The sequence below is a fragment of the Ciconia boyciana genome, chromosome 11 (genome assembly GCF_034638445.1).
Source record: "Ciconia boyciana chromosome 11, ASM3463844v1, whole genome shotgun sequence".
NCBI lineage: Eukaryota > Metazoa > Chordata > Aves > Ciconiiformes > Ciconiidae > Ciconia > Ciconia boyciana.
The window spans coordinates 14,541,237-14,552,418 of NC_132944.1; the positions used below are offsets into that span (position 1 = coordinate 14,541,237).

An 11,182-nucleotide genomic window follows, 5' to 3' on the forward strand; every position below is an offset into this window, starting at 1 on the left:
AGACCTGCTGCTTTGTAAATAAGCCCAGTGCAAGGAGGCGGCGTGTGTCCTCTGGCTGTGCTGGGGGTGCTGCTCAAGTCACTTTAAAACATGGTCAGTAAAAAAAAAAAGCGTATATATATTGGTAGGGAGGTATGGCAGATGAGGCGTAGCGTTGTTCATTGGCAAGCGAGCACAGAAACTCGGGCTTCAGGGGTGAAATTTGGAACTTGTTTTGGCTCTGAATGGGGCAAAGGTTTGCCCTGGGTCAGCCCAGACGCCCAGGACCGGCTCAGTTGCACTCGGTGTCATCCCCAGCCCCCCACCAGCGAAATGTCACTGTCAACGTTCATGTTGTCAGCTGTCTCCTGCCCCAAAATCATGGGGGTTTGGATGATCTTTTTAAAATGGTTTAGAACAGTTGAAATGGTTTAGAAATCCATCAGCTAATTATTTAACCCTTCTTGATGCAAACCAAGATGTACATATCTGACTCACCCATGCTTTTCCCTGTGGGATTGCTTTGGACATGCCAGGAGGGGGGGATCAGTACCCTGCCCCAGGCTGAAATTTTCTCTCCTTAATTTCTGACATGACCAAAGTCCCCTCCATGCTCCCTGTTTCTCCCTACACATTTTAATGTTTTCTTTGCTCTGTAATAAGAAATGTGGATGATGACAGAGGTGGTTTCCTACTGCGTAGGGAGGACCCAGTGTAGCTGCTCTCACACTTCTCTGAAAATGGAACCTAAAAAAAAAAAACAAATAAAACCAAAAAACCACAATGTTCTTTTTTGGGGCCAGATTAGAGGCATCCAGGTCCCACTGAAACAGGAGACGCAGCTCCGCTTTGCTTCTCCTGGAGCCAAAGGACACCGCCAGACCTCGATGCAGTGAGATGCGGTGATTCAGTGGCTGCTGGGGCAGGGGCGAGGGGCTCGTGGCCCCGTCCCCGCTGCTCCATCCTGTCCCCACACCAGCCACCACCGTGCCTGCCACTTCGCACAGGGCCTTGACTTTGCAGCTCCCTGTCAAGCGACTTGGGCAAATACTTCGAAAGTCAGATGTCCTTACTCTATTTAAGCAACAAACTTAATCTGATATATTTATATCTGTAGCAGTTTGTAGGTGTGGTGTTGGTTTTTTTTTTCCCCCAAGATGATCCCTGGTGTTTTTCCCACAGGGTGTCTCTCTATGATTGCTCTCATTACTTAGTGGTTGTTATTGTTAAGATCCCATCATCTGACCCTCTATAATCCCCATATTGCGTTACACTGCATTGCTGGACATGCTTGGTGTATGCTACTGTTTGTCAATTTTAGACTGCCCCATCAAGCCCACAAGTTTCTTAAAAGTGACGCAAGGTTATGTTACACAGGCACGTTCTCCAACGCGTTCCAGTTAATGCCTTGGCACTTGGAAATACCATGGATTGGTAATAGAGGGGAATAAATATGTGGGCTTTACAAGCAAAAAAATGAAAGACAACATTATAGAAATTGCTCTCAAGCACTTGGCATCAGCATGTCTCCCATCAATTACCTCAAAAATAGAACATGTTTTAGGCACTTGAAGCATGGTTTGATGGCCTACTTCACGTCAAATGGTGACGCAGGGGTCGGCCCCTCTTGATATTTGAGCTAAAAACTTGTCAACCCTTTTGCTTTCAAGAGAGATAAGTTGGAAGTGTTGAAGAGAATGCACAAACGAGAAAAATCAACGAAGTGAAACAATCCTGCAAGAGAGCCTGCTGGGTTTCATGCAAGAGTTCATCCATACGCGAGTACCTGCCTTAGAAACAGTAAGCCCTAAGCATGAATTGTTCGTTACCAAGGGCAGACCTTTTCTTCTATCAGTTTGCTCCTAAAGTGCTTTTATTTAACACTTGTTAGGTACGTACTTAGCATGAATTTTGAGCTGCTACCCGTAGGGATTGCTTTGTGATGGCTGCAGGTACCTCTTGTCTTCTGGCACAGCTCTCCGCCGTTTGGTAACGGAGCACCTCATGCAGCAGTTTATTAGTCCGGGGATTCCTGAGCAAGTGTCAAATTGGCGTGAAAATAGCAAGTGCTACCGATGGAAGTGGCTTTCCTGTCTTAATGAAGGTTGAGGAATGAGTGATTATTTTGGAAAGCTCCGAGGGGAATACCCGCAAATGTTATTGGGAAGAAGATGGGAGTTTTGCCTTGGAAAAGACTTCTAGATTTGGCCAGGAGCGTGTCCCCAGCCTGGAGGGTGTCGTTTGTTGCCTTAACGTGCCGTTTCCAGCGCACCAAAACACTAAGCAACGCATTAGAAAAGGAAGTGAATCCTGAACTCGAGGTAATTTATGGAGGAGAGACCTAAAGTAGGCAAAATGTGATACCCACCTTGGAAATCTGTGGGATTAGCACCCGTGTCACCAGGAGAGGTGTCACCAGGCAGCCCTTCGCTCTGCGTCTGACAGAGAAGGCATCGCTCCCAGAAGTGTCATGTTTCCTAATCATGGTATTGACAAGTGATATATTTCTACTTAGAAGAAAACTTGCTTTTCAAATACCTGATAGTGTTCTCAATATCCCTGTTTTTCTTCTCGAGAGGACTTCATGGGTTTGACCCTACTTAGCTTAGCAGATCTGACAAGACCGTGGCCCAAGATGGCCTGGCTAAAGATCATGGAAATACAAGAAGGTGGCCAGGGGCTTTATTTACAGTCAAGAAATTAGCAAGCGATAAGTGACCACTGAATAGACATCTTCTGTGACCTGAACAGCATCGTTTGGGAGAGTAACATACCAGCTACCGAGGAGCATTGATTTATTTGATAACATCAGGAAACCATTTATGGACTCTATTATGGACAGCAATCGCTGGGGGTTAAAACTGCCAGATCAGATAGATTGATATGTGGGTCTGCTGTTGTGCTTGCTACTGCATAATATAAAATAAGGATGTCCCCTGAAATACCAAAGGGGCAAACAGAGCCATTACATTCTTGGCTTGGGTTTTTGTTATTTTTTCCTTTACTCACTTATTTAGTTCTTAAATTTTTGCCCTCTTCCCTGCTGTGTAACAGCATTAATTAAATGAGGACCTTTGGATAATGGCTTTTTAATAGAGGTCAACAAGGCTTTGAACACCGTGTTTCTTGTTACAAAACACAGCAAAGAGAGACCATCGTCATGCAGAGACTATTTTGCTGCCGGTAGACTCCAGCAGAGCGTGGTTGAGACTGTAATGAGAAATACGGCTTAAAAATTGGTGGGGCTTGGTTTCACAGCCTCTCGTCTGTGGTTTCTTTCCTATGAAACATGCATTTGCAGTTGCAAGGTGAGGATTTGATTTGATACCCCCTACAAAGAATATTTGAAATTATGAGAGGAAATCTTCCTAATCCAATGAACAGTTCAAACTGCGGCATACTGAAATTGCACTGTAGTGGAAAAATTACCTGCCCACACTACTCTGCTTTTACAAAGCAGCATGAGCACAGTGGTGTTGGAGATACGGCTTTCTGGTTTGCCATGTAAATTCAGAAGCCTATAAAATATTCTGAATAAAGAAGGAGATAGTTCTTAGCTGGAATGGAGACAATGAAGAAAAGGATTTCAGGTAATCTTCTATAGTTACATAAGTTCTACAAATATTAGCAAAGTAAATCTTTCTAGTTGCCTATTAATTCTGTAAAAAAACGGTAAAAAGTAGGAAAAAGATGAACCTGAGATGAACTGCCAGCCAAGATCTGTTGACAGTGCAAATAGCGTCCACGATAGGCCAGTCAAGAAACAGGGCCTTGGCATTGCCCCTGGGCAGACTGGGTGGGAGCAGGGCACGGATGTGCTGTGGGAAATGCTCCCTATGGGGCCGCTCAGGCTGGTTCAGAGGGCTGGTGCCCGTCCCCGCACGGGCCCCTGTCCCCAGGCACAAGGCGTGTGTTGCACCGACTGTTCACCTGCCTTTTTCCAGCTTGGAGGGTTGTACCTTAACCAGGACCTGGCATTTGGGAGAGCTCATCAATTGTGCGACGGCTGCCCTCACACCAAAACCACCTGCGCTATTCAGTCGGGGTTTAGACCTGGCTAAAGGCGGTGAAGAGCCCGCAGTCCCCAGCCCTTTTGAGATACCTGAGACATTACGGATACAGAGACCTTGTGCTTATTCTTCCCCCGGTGCAGAATTTCACCCGCGCACCTCGCAGGTACCATTAATGTGACTCCACCCACCTACGGCGATCCAAGCGTGGGATGAAGCACCGAAAGGCGTCGTGCCCCAGGAATCCTCTAGAAAATGGCCGTCTCCTGCCTTACTCAATGGGGGACGCACCAGCTGCGCTGAAATGTCAGAAGGGTTTGCACAGCTGACAGGTTGCTGAAAATGGAGCATGGCAGCATCGCCATAAATTCTCCTTATCCAGCCAGCTGCAGCTTAATATAGACTTAGCTGCACGGTCTGTCTCCCGCACTGAGACCGAGAGCTGCCACAGCTCATGACCAAAACATGAAGTTGGCGATTTAACCGAATGAACTACTGCCAGTGAGGAAAAAAAAACCCTTTAAAACCTATCTTTCTCTTTAGGTTTAAAAAGTAATAGAGGAAGGAAAGAACATGTCTGAACTCAGCCAAAACTCTGATGAAGAAGTGTGTCCTGAGGACATCGATGAAGATGAAATCCTGGCAAACCTGTCTCCCGAGGAGCTAAAGGAGCTGCAGTGTGAGATGGAAGTCATGGCCCCAGACCCCGAAGTCCCAACTGGGATGATACAGAGGGATCAGACGGAGAAACCCCCCACAGGGAGCTTCGACCACCGGTCCCTGGTTGACTACCTGTACTGGCAGAAGGCATCCAGACGCATGCTCGAGGACGAGAGAGTTCCCGTCACCCTCTTGCCCTCTGAGGTAACAAGCAAAAAATCGCAAATATTTATCATGCATCTGCTGTGGGATCTGTTTTATAGCTTTAATACCTTAACCTGCCTCTGCTTCCATCCCGTACATAAGGTACAGTACAAAGAAATTTAAATTCATCCTGAAAACCCCAGCAATGTCAGGATCCAGCTTGGACTGACGTCAGGGTTAGGAATTTTTAATTGCTTTTCCAAAATATTTTCTTAAGCTTTTTAATATAAGAAAATCCTGATTCTGTTTCAGTAAAGCAAAATCACTGAGAAATTGTCATAAAATCAGCTTGGAGGATGTAACTCAAATTTGTTTCACTTTGCATATGGAACAACACCACATTGCTCTTCCATAGAAGACTACATTAATCATATGTATTAAACTAATTAATTGACAGAATTTAACATCATACGGGACAGAAACCCAAACCACTGCACTTTAACAATGTGAAACATTCACTAATGCCCAAGCATGCAAACTCCATGAACTAATGCAACCCTTTTCAATACAGTACTTAAATTTATTTTACTATCCCTATGACTTTGAAATAAAGTTACGGTCATACTTAGGTATTTTTCAGGATGAGGGCCACACTTAAAAATAGGTTAACAGAACGGAAACTTGGCCAGATGAAACACATCCATACCTGAACCCAAGTGAATTTGAAGTAACTGATTATTTTTTTTTTTTAAACACTAATGTTTTTGCTAATACACAACAGCAGAGTACATCACGGACTTCCCAGGGCAGGTTTCATGGGCTGGTTCTGGAGAAGGGGGAAAATCTGTGTTTTTTCCCCTCCTGCAACACTCTTACCCTCAAAGAAACACTTTTTTTAACACTTCTGAGGTTAAATCTGGAATCTGAGTGTAGAGCTGTCTGCTGCATTCACAACTGATCAGGCGATCCCTGTACTAAACCCATCCACTGCCACAGCAAATGGGAACCAGAGCCCCAAGGGCAGAAGTGACTTTGTGACCATTTTGTCTGACTTTTGGTGAAGCACAGGTCATGACACTGCCCTGCCTGAACTAGTGCAAAATTTTAGGAAAATATCTTGATCTTTATTAGCGCTTTATTAGCATTTCTCAGTGATGGAGGATCCACTGCAAAAAGATGCTTGGAAAGAAATCTCAGCTAGGAGAGTCTCTAGAGATGGTGGAAGTTTGCAACTAATTTTATTTTGATTCTAGAAGCCCCACTGCCTTGCAGCACCTGTGTGCAGAGTCCAGCTTCCTATCTCTGGACTCAAAATCAAACTGAGCTAATATTTTGCTTCACCTTCATCGACGTGCTTCCTTAGCTGTGATGTGCTGGCAGGTATCAGAGCAGGCAGCCTTGTTGTCTCATGTGCTGGGTGACTCCACCTTAACATAGCATTAAATATGTACAGGATTTAATTGTCAGGATTTAAATTAATAGGCAAAGATGAGAAGCTGGTTTGCAGCCACTCTAAGAGCAATCGTTCCTGTGTTCCAAGCAAGCCAGCACAGCCCTGACTTTACAGGCAATGACGCTTCTGAGGATTATTCTGTAATGTACAGGCATAGAGGTATCTACATCCTGCTACACGTTTATTTGAGCAGAAAGTTAATGTAACAAAGCCGTGCTCAACTGTTTCAGCTGTGAGGTTTTGTCTTCCTCAGAGAAGCGCTGTGGAGGAGACGGAAGGAAAGGCTGGTAGCAGCGGCGAGGCAGCCGGCGGGAGGGTGCCAGGAGCAGAGGGAAAAGAGAGACGTTACCAAAACGAGCACTTGTCCAACTCAGGAACACAATTTGGGGAGACAAACAAAGGTGGAAGCGATAAAGGGAGAGAGGAGGAGGAGGAGGAGGAAGAAGAAGAGGAGGAAGAGGAAGATGACGAAGAAGAAGAGGAGGAAGATGAGACTGAATTGGAAACAAAGGAGACTTACACCAATGAGAACCGTCACAGCGATCAGTTAAGTAAGAAACCAGGTATGGAATCAGGAGAAATCACAGAAAAGCCAAATGAAAATGAAAAGAAAATATCAAAATTGAACATCCCCAAAAAGTTAGCACTGGATACCAGCTTCATGAAGCTAAGTGCCAGGCCTTCAGGAAATCAAACCAATTTAGAAGAGAGTTTGGAGAAAGTCCGAAAAAACAACCCAGACATGAAAGAGCTCAACCTGAACAACATAGAAAACATCCCCAAAGAAATGCTGATAGACTTTGTCAATGCCATGAAAAAGAATAAGAACGTAAAAACATTCAGCTTGGCCAACGTGGGGGCTGACGACAACGTGGCATTCGCGCTGGCTAACATGCTGCGGGAGAACAGGAGCATCACCACGTTGAACATCGATTCCAATTTCATCTCTGGCAAAGGGATCGTTGCTATCATGAGATGCCTGCAGTACAACGAGACGCTGACGGAGCTCCGCTTTCACAACCAGCGGAGCATGCTGGGCCACCAGGCAGAAATGGAGATCGCCAGGCTGCTGAAAGCCAATGCCACCCTCCTTAAAATGGGGTACCACTTCGAACTGCCAGGGCCCAGGATGGTGGTGACCAACCTGCTCAGTAGAAACCTGGACAAGCAGAGACAAAAGAGGCAAGAGGAGCAGCGGCAGCAGCAAATGAAAGAGCAGAGGGAGTTGATAGCGATGCTGGAAAATGGACTTGGGTTGCCTCCTGGGATGTGGGAAATGCTGGGAGGACCGCTGCCCCAGCCGAGGATGCACGAACCCCCTCAGGCCCCGAAACCACCCGTCCCCATGGCTGTGTCTCTGAGCAAAAGGCAGGAGAACGCGAGGCAGCCGGCCCCCGAGCAGCCGTGCAGAGAGAAGCCCGTCAGCTTCAGAGTGGTGAAGCTGAAGAAGATTCAGCGCAAACCAGCCGTGCCGGAGTACGTGGAACCCGCCGAGAAAACCAACCTCAAAGACGTCATCAAAACGCTTAAACCAGTTCCCAGGAGAAGGCCGCCTCCCCTCGTTGAAATAACCCCGAGAGATCAGCTACTAAATGACATTCGTCAGAGTAACGTCGCTTATCTTAAACCGGTAAGTGCTTTAGCGATGGCCGCGAGGGGAGGGAACCGCGTTCACCCCGCGCGCTCTGGAGCTGTTGTTTGAAACGTCGGCCGTTCGGCGGGGCTTGCAAACGCACCCGCACGCTGTGTGTCATCATCGTCGTTTTGCATCAGGCTGCCGTTCCTGGGATGCACGTTGTTGTTTCCCCGGCAGCCCTAAGGTATGGCTTGCAAGAGAAACGACAGCAAGTGCCGAGGCTGCAGCCTCGCGCATCCCTGCCTGCAGCCGTACAGGTGAAAGAAAGGAAATTTGCTCAGGGGGTAAACAAAACCACAGAAACTCAACGTTAGCATACTAGTAATAGCGTATTAGTTATGATAGGCAGGTGCTGTTGTAAGATGTTTGCTTCAGGAGAGCAACAGGTATTATTTTTCACATTAGTCTGTCCTCAGTCCCCCATAAAAACCATGTGTCTTTTTCTGGCAGTCCTGTTTTTCTTTAGCTCTCACTTTACACAAGAAAGCACCGTCACTTGGCCCATTTGATAAGGGCTAAACTGAAACACTGGCAGCAAAATAACTTACCCAAGGCCACTTACGAAGCTGCGCAGAGGCAGGAACTGGGTTTGCAGTAGCGCGCTGGCCGCGCTCCCCTGCCTCCGCCGGCCCCGCGCTGGGAGCCCGGGCCTCCGGGCTGGCCGCGGTGAGTAACGGCCCTCCTTCAGCGGGGCCGCGAACCCGCCGGGCCGAGGCCGCGGGAAGCGAGAGGGGTCTGCGGCACAGCCGTGGTCCAGGACTGCCTCCGGTTGGTCTGGTTTAAATGAAATTAAAAGCTTTAGTGTCAGGGGGAAGTCCCAAACTGTGATAACTGCCTCTTGGTGCTGCTCTTACTTGGGTACCAAATTCATGGGCCACTTCTCAAAATGCTGGCCACCAGATTTAACCTTTTGCTTTCCTGAAATGTTATATGTCTTTGCATTGTACCATTATTCAAGAAATACTAAAAGCTGACCGATCTATCCGTAGCTAGTGATGTTGATGTTTCTGTTTGTGTTGCTAAGGCTAGAGGGAGAGGACAGAAAACCCTTTGCAATTAAAAATGCTCAAGCAGTACTTTGTAATTCATATTTTGTTTAATACTGACTTTTTTATATAGTGGGCCACATTTTGCTTTCATTTATACCTACACAGAAATAATTATTCCCTCAGTAATTCCAGAGAGAGTAGTTTGTCCTGACATTTTGGCAGGGGCAGGTCCTGCAGTGACCCTGGTCCACGATTAACGTGAACATTCTGCCCCAAACCAAGTTTTGGGGCTGTGGTTTCTGCTGGCCAGTCCGACTTGGCTGCAGCCAGGGCCTCTCCTCAGGGCATTTCTGGCCTTCCTAGGCCAGTCTAGGTTTTGCATTTCGGTGTCATGTCTAAGACGACAAGACCTGCTCTTGTAAAGGTCACGATGTATCTGTACACGCCAAGACGGTGCTTGTGACGGCGGGGTGGTCCGTCATTGCCACGGGATCTGCTGCCTCCCCTCCTCTCAGGAAGACGGAAGATGATGGTGCCGGTGCTCTGCCGGGCACAGCCCTCACTTTGCACAGCAATGATTAAGAAATCTGGCTGCTGCTGGGTGCCAGGGAGCAATAGTGAACCCCAGCCGTTTCCCCCAAAATCCTCGGGAGGTTTTTATAAATGAGGGCTGTGGGGTTTGGGGCAGAGGGATCAATTCATGGTCCATCCTAAATGGGCCAGACAACAATTGCTATCACAGCCCATGGAAAGGTGAAGCAATGGACACCTGTGGGGCTTTTGGGGTTGTTTTTTGTTTGTTGGTTTGGGGGTGGGTTTTTTTGGTCCTCTGTCATTGGGCCAAATGATTTGGATTTGAGGCATTAGGGTTTTATTCTCACCTGCCTCTCTGATCTTGGTAACTCCTCATTTGCCTCGATATCCTCAGCTTCATCTCTAAAACTGGGTTTTACTGCTTGAGCCGAGCTGCGTGTTTGTTTGCTCCATGGTGGGACTCATTGCCTGCGAACTGATTTCCTGGGCTTTAAGAATCGCACACAGCAAGTGGGGAATTGCAAACAAAAGAAATTCCCAACCAGAGCTCCTTAGAGCTCCCAGCTGATGTATTTTTGATCTTTTTACAGTTCCTGAAGGTTTGTATTAAACTAAATGGGTTTGGGAAATAAGACTGAGAAATTTCCTCCTCCTATTACTTACTGTCCTTGTCCAGGTGCCATTGCCAAAGCAGCTGGAGTGAGAGACCAGACTGACCCGAAGAAAACCACCTGGAGTAAAGACTATTCAAGTTTTGCGTACAACTGTTTCAGCAGATGTTTTCTGCAGAACCCAGGTGGTGTATACGACTCTTTGGGAACAAAGCTTGCGATAAACACTTTTATAAGTGTGGTGAAAACGGCTGGCATGGGAAAAGTCAGTGCTAAGCGTTTCCATCAGGTATCAAACAATCCTGGTGCCATCTGTCTGCCAAGTGGATTTGAGGCTCCAGTTTGTTGTGGGAGTATTTCTCAGAGGCATCAATAACCTTGTCTTTCTAGTTTGTCAGCAAACTATTTTGCTTCCACATTGTCCTTCTGCTGCCAGATTCTTCAGGAACATGCTGTGCTTTATCTTATCTTTCTTTTCACACACATGCTCCTTTATTATTCTCTTGTCCATGAGAAATGTATTTGGTTTCCATGTACACAGCTTCATTTTTTAGGCTAAGGAAACAGAAATGAAATAAAGCTCTCTCCGTAAGACGTGTGCAGCACTTCCATGGCTAACACAGATGCTCACAGAACAGAGCAACTGCTCTGGTACATCAAACACCTCAGCTTGATGGTTTCAAGCTACCTCTGTTGCAGAACATAGTTTAGTTGGTATTGTACCTGATCAGCATATAAAAGATGATGCCATGCTCTGTTTTGAGAGCTGTAATCTTCAGTCCCCACGATTCAGCTCTGTCCATGATGTAATCCTCAATTACAGCCACCTTGGAGCGCACTGAAATGCCATTTCAGGTCTCTCTCCACACGGCTGTTAAGTGGCAGGGGGATGAGCCTTACCCCTCTCTGCCAGGGGTTTAAGAAACTCATTCCTCCTAGTATGGGGTGTGAATAGCATGTCTCACCCCTAGCAGGGCTGGGTATCATGGCTTTAAACCTGCATATACACAACTTAGTTTTTCCTTAATATTTTTGTGAATTTTTTTCTTCCATTTTTTAATCACATTAGATTTTTTTCACTGCAAGCCTTTTTTGTAAAGCAGCTACAGGTAAGTCCCACTCCTGTGGAATACATCTACAAGACAGTAGTTGTTTTTGGTGGTGGT

General features: G+C 46.5%; 1 protein-coding gene across 1 annotated transcript; it reads left to right on the forward strand.

The window, feature by feature from the left end:
- Positions 1–4,562: 4,562 nt before the first annotated feature.
- On the forward strand, positions 4,563–10,132 carry LMOD3 (leiomodin 3). The gene is made up of 3 exons (XM_072876157.1): positions 4,563–4,853; positions 6,500–7,876; positions 10,082–10,132. The coding sequence occupies exons 1-3, from the start codon at positions 4,563–4,565 to the stop codon at positions 10,106–10,108; spliced, it is 1,695 nt and encodes a 564-aa protein (XP_072732258.1). The 3' UTR covers positions 10,109–10,132.
- Positions 10,133–11,182: the final 1,050 nt, after the last annotated feature.